We start from the raw sequence: 20616 nt of genomic DNA on the forward strand, positions 1-20616 counted from the left end.
GTAACTCCCGCCCTACTTATATATGTACATACATATTCGCTACGCCGCCGGGCCCCGGATCGCTGTACTCAGATTCGCTATCTCGATACCTTCGTGGTTCGCACGTGTTCGCCATCTTAATCTCATAATTTATTCGTAATATTCCTGGTGCTGTTCGGGACTCGATCTCGTGATTTGTGCTTGCAATAATAAATCAGACAATTTAGACATTTACAGTGTAATTGATCTCTCGACTCGCCCGATCGCGAGCGCCGTAGATCATCCGCGGGAGCATGAGCACGCGGTACAAGATTTACAGTTATATCAATTCAAGACTTTAATTTATCCTTATTCTTACTTATATTTTCTTTTAAATATTCGTGTTTGTATCATGAATTTGATTTACAGACTTTACGGTAATCATATTGGAATCATTCCACCGGCGTTGATTGACCTGTTGCTTCTTGAGGCCTGTGTTTGGTTATGTTTGGATGCTACTTTAATGTTTTACTGCCATGGCTCAACTATTACCAGTAAGTTATTCTCGATCATGGTCTTGCATTTAGAAATATTTACATTTTGTCTTGAAAGCAATACAGAAGTATATGTCTGTGGAAGTTCAGCCTCAGAGGTAAAATACCTGATGCTACTTCGCGATCGTTCAAGTATTTTTTGTTACAAGGTCAAATTCAAGCATATCTCGTGCTAAATTATTTCACTACCTACATGAATATTATTTAAAATATTCATGTAGGTAGTTTATTACTGTTCATGGCATAATGTTGAGGTTAGGGATTGTGTTGGTGGCCGGCTTTGAGTAGGAATGTCTCTTGTTCACTAGTAATCTTTTTGTGGACTTTTCAACTTGTATTGTTTATTTTATTATCAATTTCATTAGCGATTTACGGACGAAACCTGTCAGCCTAGCCTCCTTTGAAGCTGATAGATTAATTTGATACATGTACTTATTATTTAACAGGAGCGTTTGTAATATATTAGCCCGTGGATTTCATTTTAAATTATTTTCGTGAGGTGTTCTGATTATGTACTATAAACTGTTTGTGTTTATCAGTGCAGAAAAACTTTTAGACGCAGGGCTGCTACAGCTGTTCAAAATCAAGAGGCGTTTCTTGAATTGCGACAACCTGTTATTGTGGACTGCCCTCAAAGGTGAGAATGTTATTTACTTCTAGTGAAACATGTGTTTCACATCTCTCAATAGATTGATCTTTTCAGTACATGTTAAAATTCATGTTAAAGCAAGTATTGATTCCAATGCATCATTGCTCAATGTTTCATTTTGTACCTAATTGAGGACTTAGTTCAATAAATGCATTTGATTTAAAAGTTTCTGAACTATAATGTACTGTAAATTCTATGTTCTAGTATTTAGTTTATCCAGAAGTAGTGTTTTTTTATTTGTTTAATAAGCCCTGATATGAAAATGTAGGTTTTCTGTCAATATAGAAATGTAAAGTGTTGAATTGTTTTAATTGTCCAATTTTACCTATTTGCTTTTACTTTTCATGGAAGTGAAAGTTGGAGTTCATTTTCTGACTAATATTTAACTGGGCATAGGAGTTTTTCATTTTAACTATGGGCATAGATTTACTTTTACATAAAACAATATAATGTTTAAAAAGAGTAATAATTTTCCTTTGCATTTGTTTTGTAGTTTGAACAAACATAAATTAGTGTACAGCTTTATACAATCTGTGCTTTTGCCTTATTCAGGTGCTGTCAGTTTAAAAATAGATGATACAGACTTCTCAGCGTGTAAAAAAGGAGTACAAGTTTGGCTCAAAGATGCCAAATGGAGAGATCAAGAAGGTAGCACTTCTAGTCAGCAGCCATGTCCTAGTCAGAAGAAAAGTACCAGGAGAGAAAAAGGATTGAGGCAGAACTATAGCAGTAATAGTGAAGAGAGTACTTCTTCAACCAAACATGCAGCTACTATAATTTAATAATGTTGCTGTCTAAAATATGTGTAGGATGACATCCTAGTAAACACAACGTTACATGTAAAGTACATATTAGTTAAAATTTCCTATTCAACAATATAACTTAACATGTAACAATGTAATGTAACACTTATGTTATATAATAGTTACATTGTTGAGTAGGAAATTACAACTATCATTTACATTACATGTAACATTGTGTTTACTGGAATATATCTCTTTTCGTACTAAAACCTATATATATTATTTTATTCCTTTTATTTAGTTATTGCAACATAGTCAGAGGTTGTATTAAATTTTTGAGAAGATTTAATGAAGTTTTATTGTAATATGTTCAGTTATTTTATTTGTTTGAGAAGATTTATTGTAACAAAAGTTTTATTTGTTCAGATACAGTATAGTTATTTTGAAATACTTTAGAAATTTATGCTGTGAGGTACTTAGCATGTTATTCCTATGAGTCAAACTGTCTGTCATCTCATTACCACAGTAGATTTATTCTGATATTAGATGCAATCATTTAAATTTCTGAAGCCTTAATGCTAGTCTACAATCTTGCTTTAAGAAAATATTTTAGCTCTAAGCTGTAAATTGTAATCAATCAGTCGATTCTCCTTACATTTGACTGTGGTCACAGCTTATGGATTAGAGCTAAAATATTTTTTTAAAACAAGATTGTAAATTAGTACTTATATTTGTTTTAAATTTAGTGTTTGCCTATGTTTATCACGGTTCATTAAAAGTAAAAAATATTTTTTTTTTCTGTTCATTATGGCATTCCTTATAAAATATTCAAATAGATATGCATGCTTCGTACAGAAATTTGATTCCTTTTTTCCTATAGGTTTTCTTGTATAAACCAAAACTGGTTTGTCAATTTTTATCATTTTTGTTTACTCTACTAATTTTTAAGAGCTCTTGTATACATTTTTTATTTTTAACATGTTTTCTCTGTGGTCATTTCAGTTAGTTTCATTGATCTCATTATAGTCAAATGTATAAATGTATGCATATTTTCAATTGTAGTCGTTAAAAATGTTCTTTATGTGATCATTAAAATTGATGTTAATCTCAAAATTGATTTTCTGTACACAATCCTCTTGATTCAAGCAGGCAATGATGCCACGAAGATTATAATTCGACTGAATTCCAAAGGTATTTTATCATATTTTATTCACATACATGGCCGGTTGTTCTGTTTATTGATGTTATCAGGAGGGAAGGAAAAAGGAAAATGAGGGGAGAGGGTGCACCACATTCGATTCGACGTCGATTCGACCTCTTTTCGAAGATGACAAAGTAAACTATGTAATGAGTCTAAATATCACAATGATGTCTGAATACACGCGTAACCTGATATTTGCTATGGGTTCAAAATATATGCAGATCGAAATTTCATCGAAATTCCATCGATATCGAAAACACATCGATTTCAGGGACAAAATCACATCGAATCGATGTGCTCGATCGATGTCTTTCATCGACGTCGATTCGACGTCTAGTCGATCAATCATTTCTCACTGGGAAGGACAACATCTGTTGAATTTTATGATTTTTGTTTGTATTTTAATACAATTGAGTCTGCTGCATTTATGTTTCTATGATACTCAGTTACTTTTGACCTACACATATTAAAAATACACCAAAATAGTTTAATTAAAACTTTTCATAATAATGAAATTTATAAATAAATATTGTGGAATCCCGATCTGCATAGCATTCATTTTAAATCTTTATTCGCGTCAGGGAATTATTAAAAACCGTTTAATTCGTCTGGCGATTTACACGTATTTTTAATATTATTTAATAAACATGCTATAAAAATTTCAGAATGCCTAAAGTATATTTTTGAGGTATAATTATTAAATATATTCGGGGGGGTCAGGTTATACTTTAAAACCCAAAAAATAGTCTGGAATTTTTATTTCTGGGTTAAATAGATGCTAAAATTAAAGATTAAACAAATTTCAAGTTGCCTAAAAGATATTTTTTTGATTTATTTTTTTGCAAATGTCATAGGTTGCGCAGTAGCGAAATAACCGCAAACCCTCTGCCTGACTCAGGATTCTAGATTCACCAATTAATAAAATATTATTTTTTTGTTATTTTAACTTGCCCAAAATACATTCCCTAAATTCGTCGTCAGCTCTCCGACTATTATTTTTTATGAATGAACCAACATTTTCTTTTATTGTAAAGATGGAAAAGATTTTCCACAGTTATTACATACAAGTTTGTTCCAAATCCATAAATTAAAAAATTTTTTTTATTAATTTATGTAATACGATTAACTTTACAATTCCAAATTGTCATAATTTAAAACAAAAAATTATTACACGTTTCATTACTTTTAAATTAAAAAAAATGTCTGTAACATTGCGTGGAATGGATAAAAATTCTATGTTTGCGAGCAAAAGTGCTTATATGCATGCTGTAACAAAATAAATTTGGTTTGTATTCATTAAGTTAAATACATCATGTTATATGCGTGTTTATTATGTTCTATAAAAAGTTTAATATATGGCTTGTTTTTAATAAAAAATTATAGTACGGTTTATTCGAATAAAAAACTTTAATATTATTCTATCTCTAGTTGACTTTCCTATAAATACTGTACTTTATTCGCTAATTTTTTCAGGTTCCTCCTATTGCAATGAGTTAAAAAAAATCATGCTACATTTGATTTTTATATGCATATCGTGATATTAGTTCTGTGGAGAGCATTTGCAGCAATTTCATTAAATGTTGGTGATTGTGAAATGTATTATTATACTTACTATGTATTTCATTTCCGAATATTATCTTTGTAAATAAAGACAGACTTTTATAAAATTACAAATAAATAATATAAGTGATACGTCGGAGAGCAATTTTTTAACTTTTTATATAAAAGAAACGTAATCTTTAATTTTAATATATAAATAGATAAATAGAATAGTAGAAGCCTTTCAAATCGCGCGCTACAGCTCCCTATAAATGGCGGACGGTGTCCTAACTCTTACTAGAGGAACTCTAAACTGGACGTGTCTTCTTCTTCTTCCTATAATAAGTTTGGCTCTCAAGCAGTAAGCAGTACTGCTCAGTGCTCCAAACACGACCAATAGACTGTGCGTCGACAGTGCGTGCATCTTTGAGTTTCGCGGGACGCGAAAAAAATTATCGGTTCATTGAACTTACCGGTCGATGCGCAACAGCGGAGTTGCTAACACTGCATTGATCTGAAACATAAATATTTTTACATTAAACCAGTGCCAGATAATCGATACTTAAAGTAAATAATTATTGCGCCCGTTAAATTCTTAAAACTGAGTACATTTTACCACATAGCTGATTTTAAAATACTAATTCAAGAAACGATCGCGGCCGCTGCAAACGGCAGCATATTTCAGTATTAACATCGTTCGTATAATTAATCCGCGAAAAATTGTGCAAGTAATATTACAACCGTGTGAATATCGCGACGTTCGCTATACGTAATATCTCTTCTCGCGTATGCCGGAGATCGAACTCCGGCGAAATTGTGCCGGATTTAAACCATCGAACGGTATTGTAAGAGTATAACGTAATCAATCACGTCGCGCGCTTCAGAAAGTGGCAGAATCCACCACAGGACAGCAAAATAATAAACGAATAACAATCAAGTACTCACCCCACGGTTGCTTCGCCGTCACCTGATGCCCCCCAGGCCTCCTCCTCCGATGTCGCATCTCCGTCGGCGCACTCACTCACGACGCGGCGACGTTCACGAGCGAAAATCCAGCTGACAACTACAGTACTTGCTGCACCGATACCAGCAGCTCCACTGCAACACAAAAGATAATTGTAATTTTATTCTAATTTTAATATCTAAAGAACATGTCTACAACAGTACAAATTTCTTAAGTATTTTGATTATAAAAATGTATGTAAAGCCATAAAAAATACGACGACGCTAGCACGAAACACGAGTCAAGTTGACGATTGAGAAAATCGAAACCGATCGTCCGAAAGAACGTTAACGAAAATCAATATTATAGAATACATTATATACATGCCTCGGTATCCGTATTAAATTCCGCAAAGCATATGTATTAAATAAACATTCGATTTATCACAGTTTTCCGTAATCTGAACCGGCGATTCGTGTATTATTCGAGGCTTATCTTTATTTTGCATATAATAGAAAAAAGAAAATATCTTATTAATTATTATTTCGGCTCGTGCGAAAGGAAATTATTTAATTTTCAGAATCAATTAATTTCTAAATTGAGCAAGACATAATATATTAACTTCTTAATGGTGATCTTCTTGATGTTAGCAAACACCAATAAGTAAAACATTATTCTTCGAATATTTTTCCCGATTTATCGTTAATCAACTTCAGTCGGATTTCCGGCAGATGCAAAAAAAAAGTAACGTGTGTGACGAAGAATGTCTCATGTCATAGCGCAGATTTCACGATCAACATACAGTTTGCGTTTATCTTGAATATGAAGAAATAACCAACGAGCAAGGCCAAGCCATTCAGCGCATCTCTCCAACTCGAGTTAATTAAAATGGTCATGAGGTGGGCCACTCTTTGAAATCAAAGCCTTGCTGGCCGGGTTTAGGAGCGCTGGCGGCATACCCACCTTGACTATTTTCTCCTCCTTGATACGAACGCTGAGGATAAGAAGTATCAGGGTAATTACTGTATGCAGAGTACCCAGTGTAATCTGGAGTCTTGGTCGAACTGCTGCTGGATCCTGGCGCACCTGAACCTGTAAATAATCAAACATCTTTAGTACATGACAAAGATAGATTTTTGAAACAACTTTTCAGAGACAACAAAATAACATTATTATGAAAATCTTAATCATTCTTTTTAATTATTAAGTTTCTTTTAAAAAGATTATATTTAATCACACATAATATATAACATATATATATATATATATATATATATATATATTACACATAGTCTATACAAAAATAATTAACGTAATACTTTAACCATTCATTACTTTCTTCTTAAAAGCAGAGTTACTGTTAAAATCGTACAATCTTGAAAAAGTATAAAAACGTTAATATAATGTTACAAAATTCATCAAGCCTATTTATCTCGCAATTGTTAAACTATTAATCCAATTGTTAACATACATGTGTGCTATCACATAAAATATCGCAGTTAACAAAGTCAGTTATGAGAATTGGAGGAAGTCTCTACATCACAAACCAAAAAAGACAATGAACATTCTATATGTTGAAAGCATCAACCCTTTGAGTACGATGAACCTATATGTACGTTCAGCGAAACTCATCGGTGTGATCTATGGATTCATATGTATATGACGAAAATCGTTGGCGTGGCTTATGGACTTATATATGCGTTCGATGAAAGTCATTAGCATGGCTATGGACTCATGAACTCATATATACGTTTAGCGACGTCTCCTTTATATTCTCAACATAAGTAAAAATTATGATATACATATGTATATCACAATTCCAATCACAGCCGTCATTATCGCGATCAACAAGTGCATCCATAGAGAACGTTCAGCTTCTAAGTGCTCCGTACTCAAAGAGTTAATTCTCTCGAAGACCACTAGACATAAAATCAGGCTGGTATAAGAAATTACATTGCTGTAGCTAGTCGCATAGAATTAGGTTCAGAATGGAACTAATTGCGATGCCAAAAGGGTGGAAAGAGGAAATTTAGCTTGACTTGAGCTTGAAGGCTTACCCTGCGGGCCAGAGGGGTTCGAGTTGCAGTTGGGCTGAGGGGGCTGGGGTGGGGGCTGGGTCCCAGGAGGAGGCCCATTCTGTGACATGTTCCAGGAGCTCCAGGAGCCCCCAGGCCCGCCTCCCGCAGCCCCGCCAGTACCCGCCGTGGGCCCGTAGCCCCCTGAAGCGGCCGCCGCCGGCCCACCTGCGATCACCAACCACACAAAACACATGTCACCGACCGCATGTCACAGCTCACCTCATTTTTCTTACCACTCTATTTAATTTATATCACTATTGTTTTTCCTCTAATTTGTTACAAATGTAAAGATGTCTCTACTTCTTCAGCGTTACTTAAGAATGCCTCTTCGGCGACTTAAACATTCATGCTTGGTTCTCTTAATGAATAACGTGGAAGAAGAAGAAAAAGAAGAAAAAAAATAAAGCGTTAGATAGGCGATGATAGTATGTGCAAAAGTTGTTCTTGCAGAAAACATTATTAAATATGTGTACATGTCGTAGTATAGATTACAGCAGTATAGGTAGCGTCTCTATTTTATAATACATAAATGTGACACTTGTTACCGTGAAATGTAAGCATGTGACATGTTATCATACCCAATGTTAGTATTTGCTATCTTTAAGCATATTAGAGATAGTACACTATTTTTAACATAGCAATTGGTGCTTTAAGATAATATGTTGTAGATAAGTGGAGTAAGAATATCGTTTTAGTGTAAAACAAAGTCTGTGTAAAGATTCAGGCAAGTAAATTTCAATATAAAAAAAAGATAGAAAGATTAAACTTAAAAAGAATCAAGCATATTTATAAATAAAATTATGAAGTCTAATAGAAAAAACGATATAAGAAAGATTAAACTTGAAGAGAATCAAGCATAATATTTATAGATAAGATTATGAGGTTCAATATTTCGAATACGTATATATTTAAGATATATGTTATGTCAATCCAAACTAATTGTAAGTGTTATTCACAATACTTGGAGATAATTAGTTAAAGTTATATCATAATTACAGTTGCATATTTTACATGATTACTATAATATAATAATTACTAATAAAATCTATACATATCTATACATTTATATCAGACTTGGAAAAATTAAAAACTAAAAAAAAATAAGTTATTTTCAAGAATATTTATAGAAATAACATTCTCTCTTTTAAAATTGCATTATGTTAAAGTTATACGATCCGCTGGTTATATAATAATAATAATAATAAACAAAACACACAAGTCTGGGCTGACATAATTACTTAGTTTTTTAACTTTCTTTGTATCACAACAGCCAATTATATACTTTTCTAAATTCTTTCTAAAAATCTCCAGGGGGCATCGTAAAAGTAGATCGTATTATATTGTAATTTGTAAATTTCTCATGTTCTTATCTTTTTCTTTCTTCTTCTAACCTTTCTAAGCAGGATGGAAGAGGATAGGAACAGGATCTATTATGTTCATTTAAGTAAAATTTTATTGCTACCTAAAGTAGGTATAAACGAAGTTGATACTTTTGATCAGACTTTAACAACTTTAGAAAAATTGTTCATAGCGGTTTAACCACATGTGTCAATAATATTACCGTAAATTTTAATTTTTCCAGCGAGTATATTGATATCAACGTCGTTCATAATCATGTATCCTGTGTAAAATAATGCAGTAATCCATTCAATAACATTGTCAATTTCTATTGCTCAAATAAATTTTCTTTAAAAAATCTCTTCAACTTTGCCAACTGAATATCAGCTGTTAATATTTTACACCGACAATATAATCGAGAGATTGGAAGAACATTTTTTTACATATATCAAAATTTTCTAAAATTTGCGTACCTCGGTCAATAAGTTATTGCTATCAATATCGGGCGAAAAGTGTGTTGAATTGCGTTAAAACTGTCTCATACTAATTCACAATCGATTGGATTAAGATCTCGATTAATATTTGCTAACAAACAGAAGAGGGGAAATGCATGGCTTTTCGGAATTACATCCGAACTCACCATAGCTTCCGTAACCTTGGGTAGCTGCAGTAGGTTGAACGTTATAATTGCTACCCCATTGATGCGGCGGCGGCGGCGGGATTTGCTGCTGCTGCGGCGGTCCTGGTGGTGCGCCCCAGCCCCGAGTATTGTACTGGGTGCTGTATCCCGCGTATCCACCGGTTGGCGGATTGGTACCCCAACCCTGATATTGTTGCATCATATTACCAGGCGGATCCATGGGCCCGCCCATCTGCCCGTTCAGTCCACCCATAGGCCCCATATTTCCGGCCATTCCCATCGGTGGGCCACCCTGTTGAGGTGGGCCTCACTGACCCTGATGACTATCGTTCATTTTGCTCGATGAATCCCGCGATTCTGCCGTTTTAATCTCAACCTGAAATGAACAGATACCACACAAATGTATTATAAATTTCATTCTTTCTAACACAAATAATAAAGATTTCAGACTTGTATCAATTATCAAATTTTTGAAAAAAATTATTGTTGGCGAATTTTATGGTTTCCGGGCGTAACTCCGGTTCGCCAATTGGCGTAAGATGCCGGGTCGACCCCGACAGGGATCCGACGTGCGGTTAGAATGAGACACTTGATTTGGGAGGAATGCACAAATATCGTTTAATCGTCAGGTTAATACAAGTGATGGTTGACGCGCTCTCATTTGAGCACGACATTCGGCGCGCACGTGATTCGATGAGCGCTGGTCACGTGATACGAAAGTGTTCGTAGAGCGCGGAGGCGATGGCAATTAAGACGCGCAATGTAGCTTGCACGTGATGAACGCACTTGAGGCGTTATACAGCAGTCGCACTTGTTCGTAACACAAGACGCGAGAATGTTCACAAATAGTTGACTCGATCACGATGATCGAGCGCACAATGGCGAGGCACGCAGGGTGACTTATACGCGAATGTTCACTGCTCGCGGAGACGAGAGCGAATTGCAGCACGCACGAACGGCGCGATAATTAGCGGTGCTCTGACAGAGCAGTAAACTCGGATGCACGACGGTATATTTGAGACCGCGTGAACCGGGGTACGTTAACGGAAGCACGACGGTATACGACCTCGTGAACCGGAGTACTTTTGGCTACTGACCGCGAACTCTCGTGTTTCGGGAGCTTTCCTTTGCGCGACGCGTATCGACCAATCACCTGCGTTTCCGGGATCATGCGATCACGGCATGACAGGATCGATACGCGTCGCGAGAGACTTCGCGGTAAGGGTTGACGGGGGGAGCGGCGCGAAATCCCTTCGTTCGGAGGGCGACTGACGGATGGCGTTACCGGTACGGTATTGATCCGCGATCGCGAGAAAATTACGGAACAATTATAGAAATTTACATTATCGTCATCTACAATTATCTTTACAAATTAATGTATATTTTAGGCTAACAAGTGGGCTATCGTTAATTAATTTTATACATACTCTGCACTAACGCTTGTGCTACCTTATATAGAAATAATATTTAACTCTAATTATAAAATAGAGAGCCATTAACTGAACTTATATTGTAAACTAACACATTTTTTAGTGTAATAATACTTATATAATAAATATTTAAAAATATTTATCACACTTAATACTATTCAAGTTATAAAATTAATTCAATTCTATCCCTTTCAATTCTATGTATAGTTTGTATATACAGTAATGTTCGTATTAGTAAATAATTTATGTGACTAAAATTCTTATATAATATTAATAGGCTTCAAGGGAGGAACAATATCATCACATACTTATTTTCTATCTTTTGCATAAAGTCACACAGTTACCCAATCAACAGATAATGTTTTTTAAATGTGTTTTTAATATTTATTTTTTATTAATTATACATTTATACAATCCATTGTAAAAATAATATTTATTTAATGTTTATTAAATATTTATTTCACATTGATTATTTATTTGGAGTAATGATTTAGAAAAAATATTTATTAAACGTTTATTTAACGTTTATTTAATATTTCTTTTACATTAATAATTTATTTGCAATAATGATTTAAAAAAACATTTATTTAACATTTATTCGATATTAATTTAATATTTATTTTACATTACTTATTCATTTGCAATAATAATTTAAAAAAACATTTATTTAATATTTATTCGACATTAATTTAATAATTATTTTACATTACTCATTTATTTGCAATAATAATTTGAAAAAAAATTTATTTAATATTTATTCGACATTAATTTAATATTTATTTTACATTACTTATTCACTTGCAATAATAATTTGAAAAAAACATTTACTTAATATTTATTCGACATTAATTTAATATTTATTTTACATTACTCATTTATTTGCAATAATGATTTTAAAAAATATTTATTTAATATTTATTCGACATTATTTTAATTCTTCGAGTGGGTGTCGGCCACCCAAACAAAAATTCAGGCCCGATATTTTTAAGATAGGCTTTAATAAATCAATGCCCCTCCACCTAGGATCCCTATGTTTGAGTCCTTCTCTCGAAGATGCGTACAGAAAGGCTTTAAGCCATGTCAGTTATGTTTGGTAAACATTTAAAAATTATTATAGGTTAAATTGTGACCACCCGGGGTGTGATCTCGATCGGTGTATATTTCTTATTGCAACCAAAAATTACAACATTTTTATTCATCGAGCATATATATATTTCGGGTTCTGCATATTTTATTTGAACAACACCCTTTTAAGATGTTTCATGACTTTTTACGTGTACATAATTAAATTGGAGATATGAGACTGAATCCATCTGGGTGTCGACTAACCAGTGTGGTCGAGGCGTATTAAAAAAAGAGATGTGGCCTTGGGAGGGTTAATATTTATTTTACATTAATTTTATTATTATAATTACATTTATTTGCAATAATGAATTGAAAAAACATTTATTTAACATCTATTCGACATTATTTTAATATTTATTTTACATTAACTGTTTATTTGGCATAATGATTTAAAAAAACATTTATTTAACATTTATTCGACATTATTTTAATGTTTATTTTACATTAATTATTTATTTACTGTAATAATTTGAAAAAAGCATTTATGTAACGATTATTCGACATTAATTTAATATTCATTTTACATTAATTATTCATTTGCAATAATGATTTGAAACATCGTTTATTTAACATTTATTCGACAGTAATGTAATATTTATTTTACATTAATTATTTATTTGCAATAATGAATTGAAAAAACGTTTATTAAACATTTATTCGACATTAATTTAATATTCATTTTACATTACTTGTTTATTTGCACTAATGATTTGAAAAAACATTTATTTAACATTTATTTAACATTATTTTAATATTTATTTTACATTAATTATTTATTTGCTATATCGTTTCATTCAGATGGCGCGACGCGTGAGTCGCCACTCTCAAAGCGCCCCCACCTCCTTCCTCACTCTCGTTCGGTGTCATGGCCGCGCTTGCTGCGTTTCTTCGGACGAGACGAGTACGTTTTCCTTTTTTTCGTAAGTGATTGAGCTAAGCGGCACGTATTCTGGAGACTAACCGAGCGAGATTTGACTTCCCAGGGAGAGCTCACCGCCAGAAAAAGGAGAGCTGCGACAGCTCGCGTCCGAGAGGGAAGATTGAGGCGAGGAGTCCGGTCCAGCGAGCAGGGCCCTTCCTATATTCTCATTTGGGACGCCATATTGGATTAAAAAACATTTTAGAACACGTTAAAATAGATGTTTGTGTAACATAAAAAAAACATTTTCTCAAACGTTAAAATACACATTTTCAAACATAAAAAAATGTCTTTTTAAACGTTAAAATAGACATTTTTTAAACATTAAAAAAACATTTTTCTTAAACGTTAAAATAAACGTTTTTAAACATTAAAAAAATGTTTTTTTAAATGTTAAAAGAAATATTTTTTCAATGAAAAAAAGGTGTGTTAACCCATGATTTTTAACATTTTTAAAAATGTTTTCAAAAATGTTTTTCAAATGTTTTTAAAAATATTTTTAAAAACATTTCTTTGCTGATTGGGTACATGATGATGGCGTATTGATGTGCTATACCTGCTTTCCATTCAGGTTGACAAAATGTTCCGCGACACATCGGTCCACTGCTTCTTCATCCTCAAAACTTCCACAATTTAAACGCGATATTTGTTATATATTAATCTAGATTATGTATAGAAAGATTAATAATTACAATCACTAATTGCGTAATAGTATTGACATTAATCAATATAGATAAGAAATAAATGATTAATTATTTATAATAAATAAATATTTATTAATTCTTAATTTTGTAATAAAAAAGTGAGCATGGATAGTTAAGGAATAATTTTTAAATTAAATTGTAAACATAAAAAATAAATTATTAATTTTTATATTTAGTGTAATAGTGTAATTTTTCACACTCTTCATAATATTTTAAATGTTTATGTTATTTAAAAAGTACCTTTATTAAAAGTCACAACGTCCTAATGAAACATTGCGATAAATCTGTTGCAACAAGGAGAGATGTGCTCAGCCAATAGTCATATGGCACAATCTCTTTCTCAATTCCTGCTGTCTGTCTCTTATATGATGTTTTTTCTTTTAAGCAAGTGTGTATTAGTACGTTAATTAAATTAGCGTTCTAATGGACTTTGAACTGTGTTAACTTTAATTTTTTAAATCTCACCATCACAATATATAGATCATCACAATGTGGCAATCATATCATGAATTACTAAATTTACATTGCGCAATATTTAAAGCGATTATTTTATTAATTTTGTAATATAAATGACAAAATCTATTACTTAATAAGTATCATAAGACTGAAGGTTGTAAGTTTTTTTTTTTTTTTTTTTTTTAGGGGAAAGGTTTTGGTTGTGTGCATATTTTATGCATTTATTGTAAAAACTGTTTTCTCGCATTATTGTGGCCAACATTTTTTGATTATACTCTCTCACGTTTAGACGACAAGATTCGGCTTTCTCAGTTGTATCTAAAAGTTTTAGTAAACAATCGCAAATAATGGTAACAATTTTAATAGTGATAAGATTCAGACTTAAAATTTTCATATTAAATTTATAGCACACACCATCTGTATTTCTATGGCCGGTATTCATAGTCGTTTTTTATTTTAAGACCGTCTTAAGTAATGTCTTAATGCTAATACGGCTCTGTGATTGGTTCATAACAGCTTAAGATCGTACTTAAGATCGTCTTAAATATAAGATTCGACTATGAATGCCGGCCTAAATGTATTTTTGTATATAAGTTCTATGTACAATATAATATGGAATAAAAATTACGATGCCTTATGATACAGATAGGATAAGCATTATTAAACAAAGAATACGTCCGTGTTATCAGACGATTTTATAAGATTAAAATTGTCTTGCTCATAAACCGATACATATTATACATGACACTAAATATAATTTTCTGCAATATATTTAAATACGATTCTACAATCTTATTTAAGATAAGTATTAGGATACATACCGTACGTCCATCAAGCTGGTGGGGACCATTTTGAAGGACCAGAGAAACATTAGCGGGATCGCTGAATGTTATAAATCCAAATCCACGACTGCGACCCAGATTCGCTGTTTTTCATAACAACACAATCAATGACTTCACCATAACGGCCGAAGTAACGTTGGAGATTTTCTTGGATTGTCTCCCATGATAATCCACCAACGAACAATTTTCTGGAACGAGACAAGAGTATCTCTTCAGTATCGTTAACATACTAATTTATTCACTACGCAGTAATACAATGTGTATGACAGATAAATAATATGTCGCTGTCGATGGGTCTTAAATCTACTTCTTATCTTTACAGGAAAAATACTCGGTGATATTTCTCGAAACACGAGTCACACACACGAGTTCTTCAAGTCATTTTTATCCTTCATATTAGTAGTAATATTTGAAAAAGAATATTTTTTTGGATAAAAAGAAATCCTAAATTAGGGTAGGTAAACGATAATTCCCTCATTTACGCGGAATCGAATTATCGTAAGTTACTATAGGGTAGACCGGGGCACGTTGTCACACATTTTTTTCAATATTTTTTGTATTTTTTACATTCAATATTTGAAAGTACTGTGATATGCCAAAATTTTGAGTGAACCCTCAGCTTCAATTGGACAGTATCGAATTTTGTGTGATTGTTACTCTACAGTTGTTACATAACAATAAATAACGACAGGTCGCTTGTGACAACGTGCCCCGTGACCGGGGCACGTTGTCACATCAAATGTAATTGCATGCAAAATGTTATCCAAACTGTATTCAACGTAAATATCAATATATTATAGTGCGCTGCAATGTAAAAAAGTAAAATCCTTCACAGAAACATTTATTTTATTTCAAAAAAGTACAAAAAGCACGAAGTTTTCGTCTTAATCTAAATACAAGAATTCCACTCGAATGCGCAACTTATTGATCGTTAACAGCAAGACGAATTACTTCTAGATCGACTACTGCGGCTCTCGCAGTTTTCCGTTTGTAGGAGCGCACCATATCCCAATTGCACCTATGACATTAAAATTCGTGACAACGTGCCCCGAGGGCATTTTTTTACTCCAAACAGCCTCATGGCCGACACGTTTGAGATATTCATAAGGTTAGGTATTGCACGCGGTAGGTAAAAGTACATACTTTAAGATAATATAAAGGTCTATTCTGAAAAAACATAAGCTTCATGTCCAGTACGTTGAATATTAGACAATAAAATTTTACTTACGGTCGCAAAAAACTTTCAAGTTGATTTTACGTCAACACGGCTGGAGCAATCTCAACACTGTAAACACACCAAAGATGGGCATACACTAACACATTTTGGGAATGACGGGTGCTGCCCTCTGGTTATTAGTTTTTTAAATAAAGCCGATGTGACAACGTGCCCCGTGTGACAACGTGCCCCGGTCTACTCTACATATCTCCGTTTACGCGGTGGAATTATCGTAAGTTACTACAGAAGTAACGCTCGCGTATAAATAATATTTGTCCCGTCACCCGAAAAAACGGACCATGTGCGTCTACTACTTTATTTTGTGCACTGAAATTTTCCTTATATAAGTCTGATAAAAATTTTTAAAATACATTATTTTATTAGTTTTTTTATTTTTTTAATGCACGCACCCTTTTCTAAACGGCGGATCTACATGAGTATCAACCCAAAACGGCCACAAGGTGTAATCTGAAATTCAATTGCTCTTTCCATTTTTCCAGAAATCACACTCTGAATAATTTTTACAGCAACAGAAAGAAAAGAATATTGTGAATTTGTTACACATCTAAATTGTTAATGCAACATTTACGATTTTGCCTGTACCTAAGTCAAAGACGATAATTTTCGGTTTTCTCTCCATTTGCTCCTTGATTGAATTACAGAGTGACGGCCAGAATTAATCAATAACGAAATGCTATCACCAACATGCGAAATTACTGTTTTTTTTAAGATAAATAATGAAATCTCACACGATAAGCATAATCAGAGAGAAAGCTGAGAGGGGCCACGCCGGTGTATCGTTTTACTGGATACTGAACTGCTTGAAACGCCACTCGCATCCATTTTCAACATTAGAACTATTTAGCATACCCATTTTCTGGCACTGTCGATAAAGTCTCCACTTGTGTGTGTCCATGTCCGTACATAACTGAGCGCGCAAATTTCGAACACATTAGATTGGTAAACTTTGAACACTTCTTATTTAAAAAACTATTATAGCCTGGCATTTTAGTATTACGATTTTCATCTCAAAATAATCTCAGGTACCTGCCATTAACGGGTGGCATTAACGGCAGGTTTGGGACAATACAATAACCGGAAGAAACGTAAAAATAAAGAGTGAAGTTAATATCGGAATATTACACAATCATACTTTTATATTTTTAAGAAATAACCGAAAATTAACAACGTTTTTGGTGTATTATAATAAATGTTTTGGATAGCATGTATGTCTAAAAATGATCGCAAAAATGTCTTCAAGATATCTTCAAAAAAGTCGTAAAGATATGCGTACGTGTTATCTGGGTCGTTAACAATTATTAGTTAATAAATGTTATCACTCAATATAATTAGATGGATTTTATAATAATTTCTGTCAAAAAGCTAGAAAGATTATTTTTAGTTAAAAATAAAAATTATATTTTATATTTTTATTTCTTTATCGTTAGCTCTCAGGAACATAAACAGCTCTTGTTTCTTAATTATATCATGATTTTATTATATGTATTTCATAATCGTATTAAAAGTAATACTGTGATTGCACATTGCATATTGTAATCTCCTTTTAGTCGCTATTATGTTTCTTATTTTAATTATACTAATCTATTTTCATATTATTTTATAACTTTTCGAAAAATACTCATGAATATTCTTCATTATCAAGAGACACGGTAGTGTCTCGCGCCAAGTACACGCGGAGCGAGACCGACCGTGACTCTTTTACGCGACGCGACGAGTTGCGAGTACTCGAGATGTTGAGATCTCATATAACGAGTGAACGGATCAAGTTTTAAGTAGGCTTGATCGATAGCTTGGGTCGATTTGGGGGGGGTTTCTCTTATAATATTCCGCTACGTGCCCTACGAGCGGAAATATTGCGACGCAAAGTCCAAATGTGAAAATTTATTTTTAAGATACTACTTCTACTTCTACGTCGACCGTCTCTCATGCCATGCCATCATTTCATTGGCTGAAGTCGCGTCCTTTTCACTTTTTCGACACCAGGGCGGTGCTAGTATCGCCAGTTTCGATATGCACATTATACGTGTGTGTACACTGTGTACTGCGCGAGTGCAGATAGTGCGTTTAGCGCGCTGTCACAACATCAGTCAGTTAACCTATCTCGAGAGATACGGTAGTACGCGCGGAGCGAGACGACCGTGACTCTTTACGCGACGCGACGATTAATTCAAGGTAATTGTTTATGTAATTATCCTATATTATCTTATTCTATATATTACTGTTACTTATTTTATACTGTTTACTTTACTACGTTTACGTGAGTGTTTACATACAGGTTAACCTATATTATATATTGACGGCAGGGAGCTGATACTGAGATCAAGGAGCCTGTTCACACGAGGCGTTTCTGCAGCGTGATTGCGGCCGCGCGTTAACGTTTGCACGAGCCGCACGCTGTCGCGAGGTAAGGTGCGACAACGCGCCCCAGGTAGCAAGACTCGTCATTTTGACGTCAATTGACGTCAAAAGTCTGTCATTTTGACGTCTTTTGACGTCATTTGACGTCAAAATGACGAGTGCTTGCTACCTGGGGCGCATACGCGCGTACGCGAAACGGCAGTAACACCGTAATCGTGCCGGCGATATACTGAATTTGAATTGCTTTCTGGAGATTTCGTATCCCTACATCGTGTTACCACCGCTGCCGGAAAAGAAGGTTCTCTACGCTTGGCAGAAAGTGACGACTGACACGTTCGATCCCGACTTCGTTGATCGCAGAAGAGCTGGACTCGAGGTACGTTTCCGATTTGCAATTATAACAGTATCGTGCGATGAATGTTGTACTAACCTCAAAGTCGGAGCATCCTTGCTCACCGCTACGGGATCGACGTAAAGTTTTAGCGGATTTTAATCTTCCAAATTAGCGTCGCAACAATATTAGTCTTTCATTATCTATTGCCTCACAACTTTTCGATTTTAATATTCTGTAGCTGTATAGTTATTTGTACACAATCGTGATATTTATTAATATACATCAGATTGTTCATGTTTTTGTGCTGTTACAGTTCTATGATTTAGAGAAACTGTTTCGTAACGGTGGCCCCGTGCCAGATACAAATTACATATTCCTGGGAGATTTTGTCGATCGGGGCTACTATAGCTTAGAAACGTTTACTCGTCTGCTCACACTTAAAGCTAAATGGTCCGACAGGATAACGTTACTACGCGGTAATCACTGAATCTAGACAAATCACGCACGTTTATGGATTTTACGGTAAGTGCGCAACGATACTTTCTTTCTGGGGCTTTTTTTTACATTTGTGTATAATGAAGCTTTGATTCATTGCTCTTCATTTCTGTTCTAGATGAATGCAAAACAAGTACGGCAAGCTAATGCGTGGAAGTACTGTTGTAGGGTATTTGACTTGCTCACAGTTGCTGCCGTGAGTATTTGTATAAAAGATTTTTATAACTTCACTTTTGATTACGCTCGAATAAAATTCTGTTTTAGTTAATTGATGAACAGGTCTTTGTGTACCGTGGATTGTCTCCAGCTATTAGAACACTAGATCAAATTAGAACGATTGAACGGAATCAAGAGATTCCACACAAAGGTATTAATTGTATAAAGTGATATGTCATTGCAAAAGTTACATAATAATTTAAAAGTTACATGACTGGATATTTACTGTTATGTACAATAATAAAAATATCGTTGCTTAATTGCCATATACAGGTGCTTTCTGTGATTTGGTCTGGTCAGATCCAGAAGATGTAGAAACATGGACAGAGTCCGCGTGGTGCAGGCTGGCTGGTTGCGCAGCAAAGTGACTTACCATGTTCATGGAAGTGAATGATCTTAAACTCATCTGTAGGGCGCACCAATTAATTCAGGAAGGTATGTCTTTGCTCAAATATTTCTGTCGTAGTTTTTTAATCTCGGAAGTATGTATTGATGACGCATATTTTATCATGCAGGTTATAGGTACATGTTAATGACAAACTCGTCACAGTGTGGTCGGCCCCAAATTATTGTTATCGATGTGGTAACATAGACTAGTATCATGCAGTTCACGACAGTGGATCAGAGATCACCGTGCTGTTCCAGGCAGTGCCTGATTCCGAGAGAGTAATTCCACCCTAACGCCCACTCCGTACTTTTTGTGATCTATCTTAGTGGCTCTCTGTACGGATGCGGAAGAGAATGTCTGTGTCTAGACTCTACGGAATCACATGATTTGATCGGCCGGATCCAGGCTGGTACCATGACAGACCCACACATTCATGAGAATATATCACTGATTATACATATTACTCTAG

At 34.0% G+C, this 20616-nt stretch overlaps 1 protein-coding gene, 2 long non-coding RNA genes and 1 pseudogene across 4 annotated transcripts; 2 read left to right on the forward strand and 2 right to left on the reverse strand.

Moving 5' to 3' along the window:
• The first annotated feature begins 50 nt into the window (after positions 1-50).
• Positions 51-2272, forward strand: LOC139787242 (uncharacterized). Its single transcript, XM_071726315.1, has 4 exons — positions 51-283; positions 388-512; positions 1052-1149; positions 1714-2272. Exons 2-4 carry the CDS (start codon positions 463-465, stop codon positions 1941-1943), a joined length of 378 nt encoding a protein of 125 aa, XP_071582416.1. The 5' UTR covers positions 51-283; positions 388-462; the 3' UTR covers positions 1944-2272.
• Positions 2273-6479: 4207 nt separating this feature from the next.
• On the reverse strand, positions 6480-10963 carry LOC139787240 (uncharacterized; annotated as a pseudogene).
• A 5667-nt stretch (positions 10964-16630) lies between these two features.
• On the reverse strand, positions 16631-17071 carry LOC139787241 (uncharacterized). 2 transcript variants are annotated; one of them, XR_011722564.1, is made up of 3 exons: positions 16939-17071; positions 16746-16803; positions 16631-16662 (listed from the first exon to the last, which is right to left on the reverse strand). It is a non-coding gene; the product is annotated as an uncharacterized lncRNA (long non-coding RNA). The 2 variants fall into 2 exon arrangements; XR_011722565.1 differs by having other exon boundaries at positions 16635-16662; positions 16746-16845; positions 16939-17016.
• Positions 17072-18490: 1419 nt separating this feature from the next.
• LOC139787243 (uncharacterized) lies at positions 18491-19526 on the forward strand. The gene is made up of 4 exons (XR_011722566.1): positions 18491-18528; positions 18632-18760; positions 18968-19090; positions 19362-19526. It is a non-coding gene; the product is annotated as an uncharacterized lncRNA (long non-coding RNA).
• The last annotated feature ends 1090 nt before the right edge of the window (positions 19527-20616 follow it).

This window comes from Temnothorax nylanderi, unplaced genomic scaffold, assembly GCF_030848795.1.
Source record: "Temnothorax nylanderi isolate EJ_2023f unplaced genomic scaffold, tnyl_v1.0 TNYL_tig1358_pilon, whole genome shotgun sequence".
Taxonomy (NCBI): Eukaryota; Metazoa; Arthropoda; class Insecta; order Hymenoptera; family Formicidae; genus Temnothorax; species Temnothorax nylanderi.

Coding starts and splice junctions, on each gene's coding strand:
- LOC139787242 (XM_071726315.1), top strand. CDS start 463: ATGTTTGGATGCTACTTTAATGTTTTACTGCCATGGCTCAACTATTAC. Junction 513..1,051: donor CCATGGCTCAACTATTACCA/GTAAGTTATTCT, acceptor TGTGTTTATCAG/TGCAGAAAAACTTTTAGACG. Junction 1,150..1,713: donor ATTGTGGACTGCCCTCAAAG/GTGAGAATGTTA, acceptor TGCCTTATTCAG/GTGCTGTCAGTTTAAAAATA.